The 22579-nt window shown below is 32.5% G+C and overlaps 1 protein-coding gene across 2 annotated transcripts in view; it reads right to left on the bottom strand.

The window, feature by feature from the left end:
- The window catches only part of CDH9 (cadherin 9), a 74178-nt gene that overhangs the window by 1618 nt on the left and 49981 nt on the right, over positions 1 to 22579 (bottom strand). The window contains exons 3-10 of one of the 2 annotated variants that reach the window (XM_066360783.1): positions 17504 to 17623; positions 15473 to 15640; positions 13175 to 13362; positions 11936 to 12189; positions 6881 to 7017; positions 6275 to 6396; positions 2911 to 3028; positions 2556 to 2807 (exon numbers count right to left, since the gene is read on the bottom strand). In XM_066360783.1, the coding sequence (XP_066216880.1) occupies positions 2556 to 2807; positions 2911 to 3028; positions 6275 to 6396; positions 6881 to 7017; positions 11936 to 12189; positions 13175 to 13362; positions 15473 to 15640; positions 17504 to 17623 (1359 nt within the window). The remainder of the gene's footprint in view (positions 1 to 2555; positions 2808 to 2910; positions 3029 to 6274; positions 6397 to 6880; positions 7018 to 11935; positions 12190 to 13174; positions 13363 to 15472; positions 15641 to 17503; positions 17624 to 22579) is intronic. The other variant, XM_066360784.1, reaches the window with a different exon arrangement.

Below are 22579 nucleotides of genomic sequence, written 5' to 3'. Positions count from 1 at the left end.
TAAATTGTACATTTGAAACCTATCTTGTTTTGTTAACTAGTGTCACCTCAATAAATTCAATAAAAAATAAATAAAACTGTCCAGTAAAAATGAAATGTAACAGTTAAGTTCAGCATAGATTTACAATCCAACAACCTACTGAACCATGTGGTAGAATAAGAAGGTTCTTTCTCAACATAATAGTGACAGCAATAATTTATAAGTTTTCTAATATTTATAAATAAGAAAAGCTATGTAAAATTATTTTAAAAGCTTATTAGCTAATATAATGTGTACTAACTTTCACAAATGATCCTTAGAATCTATTCTGAGTATTTTCTTCCCTGCCAGGTCAAATTATTGCTTTCCCCTGAACTGAGGTTATTAATCTGGGGAATGTGAATGGAAGGAAGAGAGGCTAAGAAAAGAAATAGAAAAAAAAGGTATCATTATTTTTAGTAAACTATGACTGGAATTTAATATTTCTTTCTATTATAATTTCAGCATAAACTATAGTGAGAATAACAATATTTGTGATGATTAAACCAATGGAAAACACTTATTTTGTATTACATTATAATTATAACATGTCTGAAATGATCATCAGACTTGTACTAGAGCAAGAAAGTAGGACAATAATCAAGCGCACTTAACTTTTTTTGTTCAATTGACAAATATATTTTGTTTTGTCTTATAAATCTCATTTCTATAAATTTACATTATTATCCTAAATAGCCCATAAATTTTATCTGACTACTAAAGATATCCAAGGGACCAAAAAGGTTAGAAAGTCCTTACATAGGTTTTAGGCTCCTACTTTGCCTTGCAACATGGATATTAACTAAGAACTACATTTCTTTCAACTGTAACAGAGTATATCTATAATATTATTGTCCATGCTGTATCACTGCCTTGCAAGGAGCAGACTTCCTTAATTACAGAAATGCAGTATCTGTCCAGACATCGGTAAACAGCCTCAAAATAGCAGCAAGACTGCATTGGAATTTGATAATGAAATTTTCTGAGCTTTTCTTATCTAGTTCTAACCAATTTTAACTAAAATATTAGAAAATCACTCCACATTTCGGCAGTAAGTAGGGGAAGTGAACAATAAGTGTGCACCTTCCGTGTTGCTCAGGAAAGAAACGTGGTAGCCTTTCCGGCATAAAAGAAGCCTTCTAGGGTTTTTCCACCAGAAAATACACAATTTAGTTAAATAATACTATAATATCTTCAATACATGTTATAGTATTATTAGTATGACTTGTATCCCTCCAATTAAAAAAAAACGTAACCGATTTTGAGATGCTTTTGTTATATACATGTGTGTTTTATATTAAAACAGGAATAAAAAATTAAATTTGAAATAACATGATATCATGTTCTTAACTGGGAAAGTAGAACTATCTGAGCAAATAAAACAATATGAAAAGCACAAAATTAACACTTAGCTAAAAGATTAAGCCAAAAATTCATCTCCGTGGGGATTCAACAATATTTTGCAGAGGAGCTGAACTTTCTAGCAGCAGGGGGAAATGAGGACTGCTGATGGTGATGGTGGTGGTGTGTATGTTCTAACTCCCTGGAAAAATGTTTTTCTAAGTAGTTGGATCGTTTTAGCTGAGAAATAATGGTTTCCCTTTACTTTCATCAATCCCCCACTGACGTCCTGCAAGGATATCTGGCCAAAGGGATTTCATCCAGATAATTTGAAAGGATTGGCAATGAAAAAAAAGCCAGCACATATGGGCACTGGAACATAAATTTGGCTAGCTCTTCTGCCTTAAGCATAAGTATTTTGGATGAATATTTGTTGGAAACAATTTTGGGGGAATGTTTTACAGTGGAACAACTGTTTAATTGAATTAAATCGTTGTCCTGCTAGGGCATGCTCAAATAAAACATTTGCTATTGGAAACATGACTTTATTTAGAAAACATTAAAGGACTAAATATTCCACAATGCCGTAGTGATATTTTAAAAATGAATATAAGCTTTAAAGTTGGTGTATTGCACATACATATAATTTTTTATGAAAAAAAGATCTTATTGTGACAAATATCTACATTTACCATTTAGATGTCTGATATACCTGTTTGTTAGTAATATTATTTGTAAAGGTAGTCTTTGGTTTTGAGAATAATGTTTAGAAAGGAGAATTTGAAATTCAAATAATCTAGGTTTTAATGGTAATTAAAACACTCTAAGTGGGTGACTTTGTGTAAGTTATTTAGCCTTTCTGTATAAGAAGTACCTATCTTATAGAGTTGATATCAAAATTAAATCAATTACAAAATTCAAAGTCATTAGAACAGTACCTTGATTAGCACTAAACTGTAAGATTAATAAACATAAAATGTCACTAGCTATTTTATCCTTATTTTTGATCTCTAGAAAGCTAGACCTATTTCCACAGACAAAAACTCAAATTTGTTTCCTGGTTGAAAGGACGATTTAAAAAAAATAAAGTTAAAATAGTCCATCTTTGCTGTAGAGAAGAGTGCTTTCCAGTGCAGGAACACTGGGCAACGAGAGAGAATTCCATGAGTTAAATAGTAGTTGGGGGTGGAGCTTACCCAGCAGTATGATGACGCAGAGAAGGATGGCAACCAGAGCTCCCGTGCTCAGGCCGGCCGAGAGGACCAAGGCCTGTGTGTTGCAGGACTGCATGTTTCCGTGATTATCACAGGCACACACACGGATAGTGAGTGTGCCAGTGCTGCTTTGAATTGGATAATCATTGTCAAAGATTAAGATTGGTAGCAGATAGGTGCTCATTTTGTGGCGGCTATACCCATGTTTTCGAGTCATGATTCCTGCTGTGTTATCTGAGGGTGGGGGGAAGAGAAAAAGGTGAGGAATTAACTCACATCAGTTTTTATTTTGTATCGTAAAGTCTCATGATTTATTGTTTTAAAAAGTACTCTATACCTTTATTATCTACAATGGTGAAGTTTGGATTGAGGGGATACTCTGGCACTGGTTCAAAGAAGAACTTGTGGCCTCGGGGAGGATCATCTTTGTCCATAACGCTGACAGTCTGAATCAACTAAAACAAAATACATTAAGTGAAGCCCAACAAAAAGCAGTGTTTGTTATTAAAAGGCATTTTTACTCAGTGCCTTTGCTTTAAACATACCACTGAAATAAAAAAAACAAAAAAACCCCCACAAAATATGCCATCTTCAGAAAATTATGCCAAGGTGTGTGTTTGTTTTTTTTAAATGATTTCATCTAATGTAACTGATTTAATTAAAAATTGAAATGTTCATCAATCAGAGTATCTCTATGAATCACTGTCAGATTTCTAGCAAGTGTGGTGTCCAACCTTAAAGAAATATTTGATCACTCTAATATCAATCGTCTTTTCACATTTTTAGAAAACACTAGTTTGTTCTGTTATACTTAGTTACCAATCTGTTGTCTCCACTAAATAATGGTTGTCTCATATGCAGAGAACATACCAGATGAATTTTTAAAAAACATAGTGCTCAGCATAACTGCTCCTATAGACTAAAAACACTATTCATATAATTTTGAAAAATAAGTAATATGTCATATGACATCAGAAATCAAAAGATTTCAAAGCTATAGGTCACTATAACTACATTCTTATTGCATATTTTATTCAAATTATTTGCCATTCTTTTAATAGTATTTGCAAAGTTTAGAAAGATATGCAAATAAATGCATTTAAAGTTTTATAAAATCAGTGTCAAAGTGGAGAAATTACAGAACCTCTTAGTTGTGCCTACTGTAAGTCAGAGGTATGCTATAGTGTGATGATTAGAGCAGCAAATGACAGATTGGTCACAAAAATTCCACTAAGTACTTCATTGTAGAAAACATCAGGGTGCCTGTTTTTCTAGTCCTAGGTCTGCCATCTGTGTGATTTGAAATCACAGTCATTTAATTACTCTTACTTTCAAATTTCTCTTCTACCAAAACAAACAGTTGTACCAATTCCAGATATCATAGTCTAACATTTTTTAATTATTGGAATGTCACAGTAGTTTAATGTTGTTATGATCATTGTGTACCTTCTATAGGCATCCTAATCTGCATGTTCACTAGTCAAGAATTGTTCTCTGTAATTTCATATTAACCACAATTTTATTCATTTAGACAGAGTGACATGTAACCTTTTGTCTTTTTTATATGATACTTCTGAAAGTGCACAATTATCAATACAAACTGAATCCACTGTTTCTTTTTTTGCATATTGGTCCATGATATAGAAAAAAATGTATATAAGGCTTAACATTCATGATAAATATTGTCCCAGAGAAGCAAAACCATATCTTCTATTTTGTAGTATTTTAAATCATAAACAATATTGGTCTTTTGACTATATGATTTCAGTTTTTTATATAATTAGATGAACCATTGTGTAAGCTAATTTTTAGAGGGTACCTTAAAATATATTATATTTTCTTTTTAACCTTGTTAAATTTTTATAATAAAATTGTTTTACATCAACAGATAAAAATGACAAAGAAATTTTAATGGTAATAGTATAAGTTAAAATAATTATTAATATCAATTATACTTTATTATTACAAGACATTAATTAGTACTATATCAACAACTCACATGAATCAATAAAAGAAAAACATACTAATGCACAAATAAGTAAAAAATAACTATGAACTTTAATCAGTTGACTTGTATCCCTCAAAATATATGTTCAAACCCTAATCCTTATTATGTAGGTATATGACCTTATTTGGAAGTAGGCTCTTTGCAGATGTAATCAAGTTAAGATGGTATCATACTGGATTAGGTGGGCCCTAATCCAATGAGTGGTATCCACATAAAAGGAGAGAAATTGGGATACATAAAGACATACAGGAAGAATATCATGTAAAAGTAGAGATAGAAATTGGAGTAATGTGGGTCCCCAAGCTAATGAATGCCAAGGATTGCCAGCAACCACTGAAGCCAGGAAGTGACAAGAAAGGATCCTCCCCTTCAGCCTTCTGAGAGAGCATGCACCTGCTGTTCCATTGAATGCAAACCTCTAGCCTCCAGAACTATGTGAGAGAATTTTTCTAGTGTGTAAACTAATTTGTATAATTTATCATGGCAGATTTAGGAAACTAATAGGGCTGGGAAGATTCTTTTAAATGGCCCTATAAAAAATAAAAATGAATAAATGACCCTATACTAATGAAAAATGTTCAACCTCAATAATTTTGGAGGAATACATAGTAAAATTATGAAATATTACATATTGGCAGACATTTAAAATCAAGTGTTGCCCAATAAGCAGTTATTAACATTTGGTGGGGGTTATCACTAGGTATAAGATATATTTGGAATGCTATTTGGAAGCATATAAATATAGATCAAAATCAATTATTTTTTACTTTGAGAATTATATCAAAGAAAAATAATACCGAGTAGTGTATAAATATAAATGTACCATAAGTCTCACTGTAGTGCTTGCTGTCTGATAGAGTAGTATTTGTTTGATAAACAAAATTTCCATTAATAAATACATGAATGAATAAGCTATTAATGTGTAGCTATACTATAAAATTAAGCATCAAATTAAAGATAGTCATTTATTAACCTGAGAATATGCCCATTACATGTTGCAAATTAAAAAAAAGAAGAGAAAATCTAAATAATTGGTTAAAAGTTATCTCAATAAAATTTATGCGGTTACTGTTACTTATAAAATACTCTATCAGTGTCAAAAATGCACATATTTTGCATTTAACTAAAATTATTTTGAGATATCTGAAATTTTACTTCATAAGAGGATTTTGTAATTTTCTACATTTTTTAAATCTCAATAATATTAAAGGTGAAAAGTTACACTTAATATAACATATCAAACTAAAATGTTCTGACTGAGCAATTAAACGTGGCAAAATATAATCAACAAAACAATGATTATAATTCCCTTTATATTTACATAAATATTTTTATTTTTATATTTTGTTTTATTTCATCTATTTCCATTCTCAATATAATTTATTATGAACATAATTATGAATCCAAATAGGAACTTTTTATGTACGTAATATTCACTATGTATCTAGTATATAAATTAAAGCACATATTTCTATTGTTTTCTATTTTAGCATGGAGTTTATGATAAAAAACAAGATTAAAAGTCATCTTTTTCCGATTACTGTGAGTTTTTAGTAAGGGGAGACAAACAAGTGACATAGAGGATTGACAATAGTTTGCATGAAGTAAATCTGTGCAAGTCCAAGTAATGCAATGCAATCTGCCTTTGTGAAAAGGAAATATTATTTTCAAAGTTTATAATAATTTTATTTACCTGCCCAGGTTTTGCATTTTCACAAACAAATGTTTCATAGTACATGGCAAATTCCGGAGCATGGTCATTTATATCAAGAATTCTGATGAAGACAGGAATGTGGCTACTTTGTTTTGGGTTATCTGCAACAAGAACATGTATAAGATTTCAGTCTCATTTGCTGAGAAGCAGTAATACTACTTTCCCCATTTGTAACTAAGCAACAGATCATTCCTGTGGTAGTCACTACTTGATTAGATTGCTGATGGATATCTTAGCTTTCTTACATGGTCCTGATAGAAAGCATGATAAAAAGAGGAGAATGGGATTGATAATAAACTTTTATTTGTAGAAGATAACTTTCTCATACTAATTAATTAATTTTAGAAGATTAGATTATATTTCTATTTTACAGTAAGGTATAAAGAAAACCAAATTCAAAAGAGATGAATATTGAGTAATCATTAAAATAATTAAAAAATCCAGTGCACTCTAAATCATTTCTTTCAAATCTTTCTAATGCTAAAATTATTCCAACTCAAGAAAAAGAGTCTACTTAGTGCAATTATTTCACCACTTTGGTGAAAAAGAATATGTTCTGATAGATGTATTATATTTCCAACTTACTTATTTCTGTGGCTATAATGGTGATGTTGTGCCATGGAGATGATTCTCGGTCAAGGGGCTTTAACGTGAAAATGGAACCATTTTCTGCATGAATACTAAAAATCCGGTCCATATCAGTATGTCGATCAACAGAGTATCTAGCAAAAAAAAGACACATAAATACATGTATCGTTTTAAGATTCTTAGTTTATCTACTGTTTCTTAAACTTATAGGCAACTCACACAATGTTCTAATAAAGACATGGCCAGTAAAATGATGAGAAATTATTTGAATTTTTATTTAATGTAATTGTTATTTAGAAAATTTTATATATTTGGCTCTTTCTATTATTTAAATTCTATTATTTGTGTACTTTTAAATCATTATTTATGCTTACAAACATTTGTGGCAGCTTTTAAGTAAGGTTTTAATTGTCATTTGATTTAATTATTCAATTATAAATCCATGCAGTGCTTGAGACATATTAAGTAGATATATTAAACTTGAGAGAGTCAACTGAATTGGATAAATAAAAACTATGTTTAGAAAAACACACTAAGAGCATGTATCCACAGAGTCCTTATGAGCATAAGTGAACGTGGAGAGGCTGTTGTAAAGCACATTGCTCTTGTATGACTCTATTCAAAGAACATCTGAGCTGAATTGAAGGTCTTCCTCTAATCTCCCCATCCAAACTATTCTAAATAAAAACAAATTACATTACTGTACAGTTCCATGAATATTTCTCATTAGGTCTGGATGTGAAAGATATCACCATAAAATTTGTATCATTCTATGGTTAGAAAAATAATGTCATCCCCTAAAGGATGTTCATCTCCATAGCCCTAGAATCTGTGATTATGCTACTTTACATGGTAAAAGTTACTATGCAGATGTAATTATGGTTTAAAAAAATTGCCTGACTAGGCAGTGGTGCAGTGGATAAAGCATTGGACTGGGACACGGAGGACCCAGGTTCAAAATCTCAAGGTCACCGGCTTGAGCACAGGCTCATCTGGTTTGAGTAAAGCTCACCAGCTTGAGCCCAATGTCGCTGGCTTGAGCAAGGGGTCACTCGGTCTGCTGTAGCCCCCCCGTCAAGGCACATATGAGAAAGCAATCAATGAACAACTAAGGTGCTGCAATGAAAAATTGATGCTTCTCATCTATCTCCCTTCCTGTCTGTCTGTCCCTATCTGGCCCTCTCTCTGTCTCTCTGTGTCTCTGTCACAAAAAAAAAAATTGAGGCAGAAATTAACTTTAATTATTTGGATGGACTTAAAGTAATCTTATGAACCCTTAAAAATAGAAGAAAGTAGAAGAGTCAGATGTTAGCTTATATATGAATCACATGGGAATCTTGATAAAAACAAATTCTTATTCAGTTGGTCTAGTGAGAGAGCTGGGATTCTGCATTTTTAACAAACTCTTAGGTGAACCCCACATGCGAAATCCAAGGACAAGAGTTGTATAGTGAGGTGACAGACCATAGGATAAACTGGTTAGAAAAAGAACAGTGACAAACAACTAAAAGACTAATCAGCATCTGGTTGCACCTCACTTTTCTAGATATCTATTAAAAGCACTTAGCAAATCTACATTTTTTAATCTGGTTAACTAGGGAATTACAGTTCCCATTATAAATCTCTAATATATTTACTATCAGACACTGACTTTAACAAACATAAGTAATATAATATTTAGGTTTCTAATGATTGTGAAACATAGGTAATTTTTAAACATTGAATGAAAATATATTTATCTAAATGGGTTAATTTTTTTTGTTTGGGCAGTTTTAATAAAGAACATGTGACTTAGTCTATTAGTATATGTACTATGCTGAACTTTAGTGAACTCAGAGTTCAAAAATAATTTAAACAATTTAACATAGTACATGATGGGGCTTGCCTAATTATTTTCCACTAAACTTTCTAAAATAGTTTGTTCAAATTCATAAATATTGTTTTAAAGTAAGTTTTGGGTATATTACATATATATATACACAATCTTACAGGTAGAATATCTAAACTTTAAATAGTTGTTTTCAGATTTCTTTTTGTATCTCTCGCCCAAAATATGGAACCAGCTCAGTCATCTTCGTGTCAACCTTTGGAAGGGGTAGTACAATGAATGAGACAGCTGCATGGAAATGGTAGCATTCCTTTACTTTTTAATCATGATTATAAGTCTTCTACACAATTATTTTATTTGGGGATTTAAAAAGAAAACTCATGACATTGTAAATTCCCAAGAGTAACTATATTCTGGGGTGTGAAATCCTAGGTAGAGGATAATTAGAAACCTATATATATACTAAAAACAAAAACTATATTGGTTTTAACCAAGAATTTGTCAGACAAGGATCTGAAATAGTTCTTATTTTTAAGATCTCTATTAATGTACTAAAATTGAGGATGGCAGTCTTATACTTTTCTTTTAAATCTCCATTGCTTCTAGGGCTAAATAAGACCAAATATAGTGTTTATCTTTTTATGTCAGTCCACCCACAATTTAGTTCCTAATATGTACTGAGAAAGTCACTGTAACATTAAAGTAATGTTTTATTTTCTTTAATCCCACTTATGAATAAAAACAATCTGAAATGAAAACAAAGACAACAAAGTAAAACAACCGAACTACATCTATGCATTGAATGAAACTCAATTCATAATAGTAGTCTTTATATATTCCCATTATTGGAAAGGTCAATCGTTAGCAATTATCTGCTTATGGCTGAATAGATCTTAGATTCATTCCTACTGTTCAAATTCAACATCAGAGAGAAAAATAAAAATGTATTGTGCACCTTACCCTAGAGATTAGCAAGACAGTGTCTATTATTGAGGAATAGCTAATAGTTCTAACATTATACAAACTGAGCCTTGACTCACTTGGAGCGCATGTGGAGTTAAAATAGGTCAGAATTTCAGCTGCTCTACTCTTAGGTTCAAATTTGAAAGGCACTACTTTCAAGTTAAGAATTCATGAAAGACTATCACTTTGATATTTAGAAATAGCTCACTTTAACATTAACAATGCAAACTTCCAGGCCTATTTTCAGAAATTTGCCCTAATGCAAATAAAGTCTTGCAGTTTTTCAAAGCCCAGGGATAGTTTTCTTTCATTTAGCAGCCACTGTTTTATTTTCAACTCAGAATAGGCTGTTCTGGTTTACCTGTTAATAATAAATGCACCAGGTTACAACAAATGACCAGAAAGAGTCCGTTAAACAACATAGGACAAAGCTACCTCTGTGTCCTAGCAGATGGTCTATTAAAACAACATTTTATTGACCTCCTTACATTGAATTTGAACAATAATTTTTAAAAAAAGATTGCTGGAATAATTTTTTGAATGACTACCTTCTACAGACACAGCATCCAATGATACAGGCCACAAATAACAAGTAAAAAAAAAAAAATCACAGGAGAACTGAGCCTATGGAAGCTGCAATCTTGTTTTAGTTGTTTGCTTTTTTATCCTTTATGTTCTATCAAAACAAATACACATTAGATCCCTAAATTTTCATTTACTACAAAAAAATTGTGAATGAAATTACAGACACCAGAACAAAGTGATAATATGAAGCTATATGCCAAAAATAGCATTCCTTTTGCTTTCCTGACTTCCAGGCACATCGTGGACCAAGGAAGTCCACGAAACTGGGCGATGGCTGTGCTTTTTCCTGTCCAGCTACCACTTTTCAGTAATGTATTTTCGATTATGAACTAGGAAACCTTCACTCCCCTTCAAAAAGACATCTGTTTATATGTTTGAACAAATATTTCAAATAATTTTTATTGTAGGTATTAGTGACATATTTTCTTTTTTCTTTCTTTAATTTTTCCATTTATTTGCGAGAGAAGAAGGAAGAGAGAGACAGAAGCATCAAGTCGTTGTTTCACTTAGTTGTTCTGTTTAGTTGTGTACTCATTGATTACTTCTCTGCATGCCCTAACCAGGGGTGTAACATGCAGTCTTTGGTGACCGGGGATGATGATTTATCAGCTGAGCTGCCAGGCCAAGGCCCATATTAAAATTATTATTATTTTAATCTCTGTAATAAAATCTGCAAATGCCAGAGAGGCAATTATACATGTGAATGCACTTATTTACATATTCTAGCTTTTGGTGCAATCATGTACATTTTATAGAGGCATAATTAATTTCTCACTATCAAGTTTATTTTGGATTTACTCTTGATTTGACTGAAGTAAAAAAATGTTCTTCAAAAATTCATTGAACTTTAAATATGTTGAGCATAAAATAGGTGTGAAATGAGACAACATGTGTTTTCAAAACCTGTAAAGCTATAATCAACCCTATAACTTGGGAAATCCATGATTACTGATGAGGTGAATCAGAGCTGACAACAGCTGCTAATTGTAACTATAATCTCACTGCAAGTGGCAGATGTGTTTCAGAAAATATGTTTGATGAACAGATTTACTGGTGGGTGAGAATTAGCTCCCTAGTTTTCCCTGGAAAATGCTTCTCCACGATGCTTATCATAACCTATTTCTGCTTTGGGGATCAGTCTTCTTTCTAAATGCTATCCAAGCAAACAAGAGTCACATATTACAATGTTGCCTCCTTGTTGAATTATTGCTGGGTTTTCACACTACAATTGGAGATCTAAAGCATTTTTTTTTTTCATACATTTCTATGCTAACAGGAAGCAGCAGCCTATAGGCTACTATTTTAAGGCATGGCCTTATATGTTGGCAGATTTTGTGGTAGAATTTTAGAAACATAATTTAAATTTAATTTGTTCTCAATAGTTTTTCTCTGTCCTAGTTCTTGAGATTTTACCGATAAAACTGCTATGCATTCATTGTTTTTCAAGACTTGCGGCCCCATAAAGAGCAAATATTTCTTGGGGAGCTATGAACTTAAAAATTTAACAGCCACTTTTACAACCATAAAGCAAGGCTTGCAATTTTACTCTTAAAATTGTATACTGAGGATATCAGATATAGAGCAGGATGTGTGTGTATGTGTGTGTTTGCATGTGTATGTGTATCTCTAACAATCTAAATTTCCTCTGCAAACTTAAATTTTCTCAAAATACTTACTTTATCAAATTGCTCATTGCATCTGGGTCATATGCTGTCACTTGTCCAATGATGCTGCCTTCCTTTACATCTTCATCTACTTCTATCAAGTAAGAAATTTTACTGAACACAGGAGGCTCGTCGATATCTTCCACAGATATTTTGACCACAGCTGTGTCTTTGAAAGGCCCCAGGTGTAGGAATCGTGGATCTGGGTGTGTGTTAGCTGCATCCACCCTTAAAGTATACAGCATTTTGTTTTCAAAATCTAAATCCTGCATTTAAATCAGATGAGAAAAATTAGTATAATATAGCAGGCATAACAATGGAAGACTATTTTCATATTTAATAATGAGCTCTATTAATGGTATCAGTTATTCTGATTAAATAACTTTCCCAATTATTGCTTTATAGGTATATCAAATAAATTGGTAAATATTGTTAGGCTTTATACTTATTTATAGGAGGTAACCAAACATTATGGTATACACATTAATACCGATTCTCATTTATTAATACATTTCACAATTCAGTGGTTACAGGTTTATTATCTAATGAATATATAAGATTTATTATTATTAGCAGTAGTAGTAGTAAAATTATACAAAGTTAAAATTACATAAAATATAGAATAAAGTAAAGCTTTACCAAACTATTTATATAAATCACTTCCTTAGGTCCTACATTTCTAAAACTGGCATTATAAAAAAGAAAAAAATTATTAATCTGAACACTGTGGAAAGCAAGAGGGGAATAAAAGCAAGCAATCAGGACAATAGAAAGTAATCAATATTTTGTTGGTCTATGTAAGCTTCATAATGTTCTCCCACAGTGCATTAAAAAGAAAGAAATCCACCATAAAACACAAAGCATCTTCAGGTTTCATCACCTTGAATAGAACATCACATTTAACAATTGAAATATGCTAAAAAATAAATATGCTATGAAATAAAGTGATGGCTGCATGCCTATTTTTCTATCATGCAGAAACCTAACAGAAGTATTTTAGAGGTTATATAACCCTAGTTTGACTGTTGTCTTTCTCTAAGCAAAAGCAGTTGAAGTTTATATCACTTTCTAAATGTCAGTGATGAAGGTGATTAACTTACTGAAAGTGAAATCACGACTATGCCCACTTACATGAAGGATAGACAGCATGTAAGGGATGGAAAAAAAATACCAGGCTCTTCTTCCCTTAACTGAAAGGCAAAATCAAACCACAAAGTGCTCAATGAAAAAATGAAGACAGCGAAAAGAAACCTGTTTGACAGTTATAATCCCTTCCTGTGTATCCTTGTCAGTGATGATATCAAACATGTCAGCTCCATCTCCTTCTGCAATGCTGTACTCCATCTCAGCATTTTCCCCCACATCAGGGTCATTGGCTTTTATCCTTCCGAGATGGGTCCCGAGAGGCACAGACTCAGGAGAATTAAATAGATACGTACCTGAAAATTGAATCAGAGCTCTTTTGAACATTTCATCTTTAGATAACAAAAATCCTTTATTTCTACTGACTTTTTTACTTCAATAAGTTAACTTTAAATTGAGACAGTTTTTTATTATATTGAATGGTAAACTGTCAAAAATTATGGATTTGTTAAGTTGGAAAGATAATTTATAAGGGCAGAACACTCTCATAAATGAGAAATATAAATTCCAGAAAGATTAAATGAATGTCCCAAGGTTATTTAGGTAATTGATGATGGGCTTAATATTAGAATCCAGAATTCTGACTTAGGGAAAGAACCCAATAAATATTTTTAAAAATTTAATATGCATAAAAATATGTAATGGCAATGTTGAAAGCTCTAGATAAGCAATAAATATTTGGTTTCTTACCCTCTTAAGCATTTACTTTTATATTCTAAATTGCAGTTAGAGAAATAAATTGATACACATCAATTTATTTTACATGTTTTAATGCCTATGAATGTTTCTATTTCCTGCAGTTCAAGCTATATTGCATTGTGTTATCCATAAAAGCAGTTTTTGTTTTTATTTATTCAAAATAGAAATAAAAATATTACAAAAATATGTCAATGAAAGTTAGAAATGTTTTAAAACTTTTAATATGTGCTAAATTCTATATAAGGCCCCCTGTGTTAATTTATTTAATTCTGACATTCGTTTTTATAGGAACAAGGTACCTATATCATCCTCAATTATAGGGCTCAAGGAAATTATCCTGTAAAATTGAGGGAAGCAGAATGCAGAACAAAGGCTCTTTGACTTCAAAGTCTGTTCTCTTTCCAGTTTGCTTGGCAGTTAAGAAGAGGGACTTCTAAATATAACTGCCTGGGTTTATAATCCCATCACTGGGCAAGCTAGTTAAATTCTCTAACCCTTGATTTTCACATCTATAGAATAATAATGATAATGATAGCAATTGACTCAAAAGTTTGTTATAAAGATTGCATGAAATTATGTCTTTAATATGCTTAGGTCATGCTCTAGTTCTTGAACATTTTTACGATTGCTGTTGTAGTTCTTTCCCATTTGCTAACTTTATAACAAAGTTATAGAATAGCAATCATTTGAGAATTTATTGATTCTTACTTTGGTTCATATTTAGGGAAACTGAAAATTTAGATTTATGTCAGTTAGTCTTATTATTCATGTTCTTTGAATTTGACTTTACTTTTTACTTTTTAACATTTATCATACCTTTAAGTGCACCATCCAAAGCTGAATCATCAAATATTTTAAATTTGATTAGCCTGAAAAAGTGTTTTCCTATATTGAAATCTGTATCATAAATTTAAATTTGAGATCCTTAATTGAACATTTTAAGATAGGGACCTTTATTTGTTTACTTACTGCAAATTGAAAACATTTTCAGCAGAGCATAGGATTCTGATTTTGTAGGACCTCATGGCATGCAAAATGGTGATGACTGAAAGAGCATTGACTGATTTAACCTTCACAAGTAGATAGCAAATCCCAGCAAATTTTAAGATGTCTCAGATGCCATCACAATCAAGGTACACCATAACTCCATGGGCCACTAGGAAAAGGGGCAAAAATTCTGCCAATGGAACTGACATGCATTGATTTAAATATAGAATCTCATTTCAGAGATTATTAAAGCATCAAGTCTGTGTTTTAGAAGATATTAAATAAGGAATTATAATACCTATGTACAGACAAGAGAACTGAGTGTAAGACAAATGGTAGCATGGGATTTGAAGCCAGGCAGTCAGATTTGAGAGTCCACATTCCTAACTAGAAAAGTATAAGAAAAAGAACAAGTTGATCATAGCGAAGGCTGGGAAAGGTAGTCTGGAAAACGTCACAACTCTTCTAAAGGTAGAAGATGATACTTAAAGTTGTCAAAAGAACATCATTGTCATGTTTTTCTCTTACTACCAGTCACTGATGAAAATGATCATAAACACTTCCAATTTGTGGAAAACTGATATTTTGTAGGGATAAGTGTTGTCGATTTGCCTTTGTGTATAAACTAGTCATGAAACCACTGGTACAAATATTAGCCTCTGTTTGTAGTATGTATATTGGAGAAGCCTTTCGACCTGTGATCACTGAGACGTTTCTTACTCTGGGGAAATCGAGGGGGATTGTTGTTGACATCTGTCAGAGTGATGTTCACTGTGGTCGTTCCAGAAAGGCCTCCCATCTGGCCGCCCATGTCCTTGGCTTGTATAACCACTTGGTACTGCTCTCTATTTTCTCTGCTCATGTCCGGTAATGCAGTTTTTATTATGCCTTTTGAAAAAAAGAGAAATATTTTATAATTTAATCACAGATATTTAAATTTAACCTATGCAAGGTGCATTTTACAGAAGTTAGTCATAACAGATAAAATATTCTTGTACCTAAATACATATTTCAATCTATACCCAATTCAGCATAACTTACAGAAGAGAAAGAATGATTCCATTGAATAAATATTTAAAAATAAGTTTTCCTAAAGCAATTTGAATATCGTGTGTGTGTGTGTGTGTGTGTGTGTGTGTGTGTGTGTGTGTGTTTCTGAAGTGAGCAATGAGGAGGCAGAGACAGAATCCTGCACTCACCTGACTGGGATCCACCCACTAGGGGGCGATACTCTGCCATCTGGGACATTGCTCCTTTGGAACCAGAGCCATTCTAGCACCTGAGGCGGAGGCCATGAAGCCATCCTCAGTGCCAGGCCAACTTTGCTCCAATGGAGCCTTGGTTGTGGGAGAAGAAGAAAGATATAAAGAGGAAGGAGATGGGGAAGGGTGGAGAAGTAGATGGGCGCTTCTCCTGTGTGCCCTGGCCAGGAATCAATCCCAGGACTTCCGCACACTGGGGGCTGACACTCTACTACTGAGCCATCAGGCCAAAGCCTGATTATTCTTTTGATTAATAGAAAAATTAACTTGAAAAATTATAAACTGGTGTGAGGTGGTATCTCATTGTGGTTTTAATTTGCATTTCTCTAATGATTAGTGATGTTGAACATTTTTTCATTTGTCTATTGGCCATCTGTATGTCCTCTTTGGAGAAGTGTCTATTCATTTCTTGTGCCCAATTTTGATTGGATTGTTTGTCTTCTTGGTATTGAGTTTTACAAGTTCTTTATAAATTTTGGTTATTAACCCCTTATCAGATGTATTGTTGAATATGTTCTCCCATTGTGTGGTTTGTCTTTTTATTCTGTTCATATTGTCTTTAGCTGTGCAAAAGCTTTTTAGTTTGATAAAGTCCCATTTGTTTATCCTGCCTTTTATTTCGTTTGCCTGTGGAGATAATTCAGCAAAGATATTGCTGCGATAGATGTCAGTGAGCTTACTGCCTAAGTTTTCTTCTAGGATACTTATGGTTTCACGATTTACATTTAAGTTCTTTATCCATTTTGAGTTTATTTTTGTGCATGGTGTAAGTTGGTGGTCTAGTTTCATTTTTTTGCAGGTAACTGTCCAGTTTTCTCAATACCATTTGTTAAAGAGACTGTCTTTACTCCACTGTAATCTCTTATCTCTTTTGTCAAATATCATATGAACTCACTCATTTGAGGAATCCAAGGAATAATGAGAACTGAGGAATAAAATTGAGACAGAGGAGGGATCAAAGGGACCAGAAGAAAAGAGGACAGGGGGAAAGGGAATGATAGGATGGGATAAACCTGAAAGGAAGGGAGGAGGGCGCTGTAGGGAGGGGGGCAAGGGAAATGTTGAGGGGAATAGGGGGTAGGGAGAAGGCATTCGAGGTGACCCTAGAATCTATGTAAACACAATTAATTAAATAAAAAAGTTAAAAAAATAAAGAAAGAAAAATCATAAACTGGATAAGCTGAATTTTGACGATTCTCACATTTCTTAGGTTTGAATATTTCCTATGACACATGAAGTGCTGAGTCTGTATGAAATTTTGTTATTTAGTGTCATAAATTTAAACTCAATAAATAATCCAAAGAGCTAATGACTCAAATAATCTATTTGAATTACAGAAAATTGAATTTTGCTTCCATGTAATAACTATAGGGAGTCAGTACAAACATACTGAATAGATAACTTTTAAAATACAGAATAGACGACAAATTAATTGTATATACAGATGCATTAGATAATGAAAAAAATACCAAGTATTAAAAATTGTTACCTGATTCTGGATCTACTGAGAAATAGGGTTGTCCTTGCAAAATGCTGTAGACCACTTTGGCACTATTTCCATAGTTGGCATCATCTGCATCCGTTGCTGTGACTTGTATAACAGATGTACCTATGCGAGTCCCCATCCAAACACAGACACTTAAATACTTTCGAATTAGAAACCATCTTTCTGAAAAATTACTGCTGGTAGTTTAATATGTTAGATCATGACTAGATTAGAAAAAAATGCTTAAATAATTTTTTCTCAAAAAAAAAAATCTCACTTTATTCTTTCATTTTTTAAACAATTTAAATATTTCTTGTTTTTATGATTTGAGCTATCTAAGAAAATTTAAAAATAAACATATCACAAAGATTAATACAATGAGACAATTGCTGCTTTTTATTCTGGTAAATTAATTGTGCGTTGTAAATAAAGTGAAAAATGGAGAATCCCCATTTTTATTGAAAAACAACAAAAATGTCATAAAAATTGACCTGTAATGTTTTTCATGTGCAAGCTATATATGATTATTAAGTGTCATTGCCTCCCTTTAAAACAGGGTAGTCAACCTTTTTATACCTACCACCCACTTTTGTATCTCTGTTAGTAGTAAAATTTTCTAACTGCCCACCGGTTCCACAGTAATGGTGATTTATAAAATAGGGAAGTAAATTTACTTTATAAAATTTATAAACAGAGTTACAGCAAGTTAAAGCATATAATAATAATTACTTACCAGTACTTTATGTTGGATTTTCACTGTTTGGCAGAATAAATCTTTATAAAACAAGTTACTATAAAAAAACAACAACAACTTACTATAGTTAAATCTATCTTTTTATTTATACTTTGGTTGCTCTTCTACTGCCCACCATGAAAGCTGGAATGTCCACTAGTGGGCAATAGGGACCAGGTTGACTACCACTGCTTTAAAATATAGCTAATATTTATACTTGATTATGCCTATCAATAAGATACATATTATTTGCTGCACATATGTAAATCACTAGACATTTCCCTTGCAGTTCTGAAAGCATATAATTCTGTCACATGCAATATTATAATTTGACATTATTTTCTGTTTTATTTTATTTATAAAATTTAAATTATTTTTCTTAAAATTTGTCCCAAATAACCTTTTTGCTGAAAGTGGTGAAGGAATCAGCCAATTCAAACATATATAAGTAGACACAGACAACAGTGTGATGATAATAGTGAGAGCGAAATGGGGTGGAGGCAAGGTGGAGCTGGGCAAAGGGCGGAAAATGGCGGTGGCAAGAGACTTTGCCTGCGGCAATCGCCACCTGATTCTCTGTGCAGATGATGTTTCATTGAGTTGTGCTCTTGAAACCTATATGGTTTTGAGAACCAGTGTCATCCCAATAAATTTAATTAATATAAAAGATTTTTAAAAGTTCTAAAGGTGGAAGCTTCAGGTGCTAAACATAATGCAATCAATATGTTGATAGACTTTTCTTATATTTCAATAGATCTCTATAAAGAATCAAATCCTATTTGTAAAATGACCATTAACTGAAGCCAACTTTGGGAAAAATGAGTTTGTATGTCATTTCCCAGTATACTATTAATAGATATAGTTGTTCAATGTTTGACTCTGATTCTTAAGGAGATTATAAAATTCCTTAGGACAGGGAAAGTTCCAAATTGATCTTGTCACCTACTTTAATGACCCACATATATTAAATACTCATAACTTTTCTAATTGCATTCTGAATGTTTTCAAATTTTGCATGTATTTGTGAATGCAAATTCAGAAAATTAATATGTTGTTCATTAAGATTAAATTAACAGCTCATTTACCAATATATTTGAATGCTAACACATGAATTTAGCAAATCTTTTTATGTATTCTCCAAATTAATTATCAAAAGATGAGTTCTTGACTTTTTCCTCTTGAGGCCCCTGTTTTCTCAGCTGTAACAGAACTGATAAGTTCTGTGAAAGATAAACCATAACTCAATGAGTCCCAGGTGTACTCTCTTATTATGTAAAAATATCCCCTTATATACTAATATCCTACCTGGGCCAAAGCAAAAATAATAAAGTGATTTCTCCCCCATAATAATGTGAAGAGTTCTCAAAACTTGATTTGTATCATTTCTTTATCCTATGATAAACAAAATATGTAGGCCTTGGGCAAATAAAGGTTGCTTGTGATCACATACCTAGGAGGTGATAGGGATGGCATTCGACCTAGCCAGTCTGAGGAAAGAAACTTTATTCTAAATATTTTACTAAATGGCCTGTCTGGTATTATGGGTATGATTGTACATGTTGCATGCTGAATTCACAGGAGGTGAACCTATAAATATGTTCCTAGATTAGGACATGAAAGAATCACAGATGAGTTATTTGTGTGATCTATAAAGAACTACAGAGATATTCCTTGTTGGGTGGATGATGTGGAAGGAGAACTGGATACATTTTTGAGACCAGTTAGGGGAAATACCCAGTCATTGAGAAAGCATGCATCCAAAAACATCAAAACAAACAATAGTAATTTGCCTAGATGAAGATGAATGCATGCAAATATAAAAATTTGATAATCTGTAATAAAAAATAAAATAATATTTTTATTTTACAAAAAATAAAAAATATATAAAAGGTAGGGATCTACTACAAATATTTAAATTGAAGTGCATCCATCACATTTTCTTCATTTTATATCCTCATATATCATCCAGATTATTCAAATAAGAAGATACTAATATGTTTCAGATTTCAAGAGTTACTTGGAATCACTGAATTTTAATTAAAAAGAGAGAGAATCACATGATTCTGAGAATTAAAATAAAATATTGTGTATAATTTTAGGAAAAACATGTACAGAAGAAAAAGCAGAAAGAATTAATGAAAAAGAAAAAGAGACGAATATATAAAGACAAAATAAAAAAGAAAAAGAGAACAGTATAGAAAGTATCAGAAGATAACATTAGAAAGAAATTTCACTTTTATAAATTAGACTTTATTTACCCCCAGAGTTAATAGTAGTAGTTTTTCAACTCCTTGATTTAAGTAAAAATTACTAATAAAAATAATATTAGAATTAAATAATTGTGCACCACTTCACTTATAAAAGCAGTCTTTATATTTTTTAGGAGCTGTCTTTATTATTTGATTATGCATAAGCTTTAACTAGCAATATATAGATTATACATAGTCTGACAGAGTTCATAAGTATCATCCTACAATTTTCCTCTGTGAATGGTTATTTCTATAGGAAAAAGCAGAAAATCACATCAGCAAAATTATAAGTTTATCTTTATATTTTTTAAAATCAGGCAGAAGAGTAACTTAGCAAAAAATGCTTGAAACTCTTATTGAAAAATGTATTCCCACCCTGGCCGGTTGGCTCAGCGGTAGAGCGTCGGCCTAGCGTGCGGAGGACCCGGGTTCGATTCCCGGCCAGGGCACACAGGAGAAGCGCCCATTTGCTTCTCCACCCCTCCGCCGCGCTTTCCTCTCTGTCTCTCTCTTCCCCTCCCGCAGCCAAGGCTCCATTGGAGCAAAGATGGCCCGGGCGCTGGGGATGGCTCTGTGGCCTCTGCCTCAGGCGCTAGAGTGGCTCTGGTCGCAACATGGCGACCCCCAGGATGGGCAGAGCATCGCCCCCTGGTGGGCAGAGCGTCGCCCCATGGTGGGTGTGCCCGGTGGATCCCGGTCGGGCGCATGCGGGAGTCTGTCTGACTGTCTCTCCCTGTTTCCAGCTTTTTAAAAGGAAAAAAAAAAAGAAAAATGTATTCCCCTTTTCCCAATACTCTTATTTGTGTTTAATTTTACTGAGAGAGGGGCATTTGATTTATAAGAATAATGCTGCTTTTGAGGAGTTACTAAGAATATAAAACATTAGAGGTTTTCAAAACTATATTTTGTCTAAGCATAAACTATTTTAAAGTGGATAAAAATAGTAAAGCATTATATTTATCCCACTAGTTCTTATCTTTATTTTTTTTGTACCAAAAGCTGCAACCAGAGTCACTGATGCCAGCTCTGTTTTTTCAGGGATTTCTGTAATTGTAGATATGAAGGAAGTGCAATTGGCAATGGTCCAAATTCTCATTTTTAATGCCTGTAATAATCAGAAATTGTACTCCCCACTACTTAAATATTATATAAATAAAATATAGATTGCCTTACAGGAAGAATTTTTGGGGGGCAAGCTGACCTCCAAACCTTCTTTCATGCATAAATTTATATATTCTATATTTTATTTGAACAATAGAAGGGCTTTTAAAACATAAAATATAGATGTGCTTAGTCCAATCCTGATCTTATAACATAGATGATAAATGCTAATAAGATCTACTGTATTTGTATTTCAGATGAGAAATGCACAAAATAATACAAGACTAAACACAAGCTGTTTAGTTTAAATTACAATAACCTCTAATAAGTATTATGTATTTTAAAATGAGATAATGCTTTGAAAATATGAAGTTATACAAATTTAAATTATTATAAAAATATATCTTATTCAAATACCTCTGTCATCTCAGTTAACATTTTCTATTTCAATAGTTATATCATACCTTTTTGGAGAAGGAAGTTTGTATATCATTTAATGTCAAAATCTCTGGCAAAATGAAATACATGCAAAAGTAACAATAATGTTTTATAAAAGTTAAATGGGGAAAACCCAACTGCTTTAGAATGCTCTTCAGTAAGAAGTTGAGATGGAGAGGGTAATTTTTAGATGTATCTTCATCTCAGATGGAAGCTCACAGAAATATTGTGATGGAGATCTATTGTACAATGGCCCACTGGTTGACCTCATCAGACCAGTGCAGTTCTTTCCATAGAACTGTACTAGGATATAAGCGATATTTTAAATTATTAAAGAGAACACAACTGCTCATATTTCATCCTAGACTTTATGATTTTATAGGATCCCTGTCTACTTTGACAAATCGTTTTCTTATTATTGACATAAATGGCTGAAAAGGCAGTAGAACTGCAGTTTTCTCAGACAAATGAGATTTCATTTTTGTCAGAAGCACAGAGTTAAGGAACATTTTATAGAAATCACCGAGTAAAGGTGGATTAAAGTTTATTTTTCTTCAT

Source organism: Saccopteryx leptura, chromosome 1 (genome assembly GCF_036850995.1).
Source record: "Saccopteryx leptura isolate mSacLep1 chromosome 1, mSacLep1_pri_phased_curated, whole genome shotgun sequence".
NCBI lineage: Eukaryota > Metazoa > Chordata > Mammalia > Chiroptera > Emballonuridae > Saccopteryx > Saccopteryx leptura.
The sequence above is the reverse complement of the archived record's forward strand: the minus strand, read 5'-3'. Positions and strand labels throughout refer to the sequence as shown.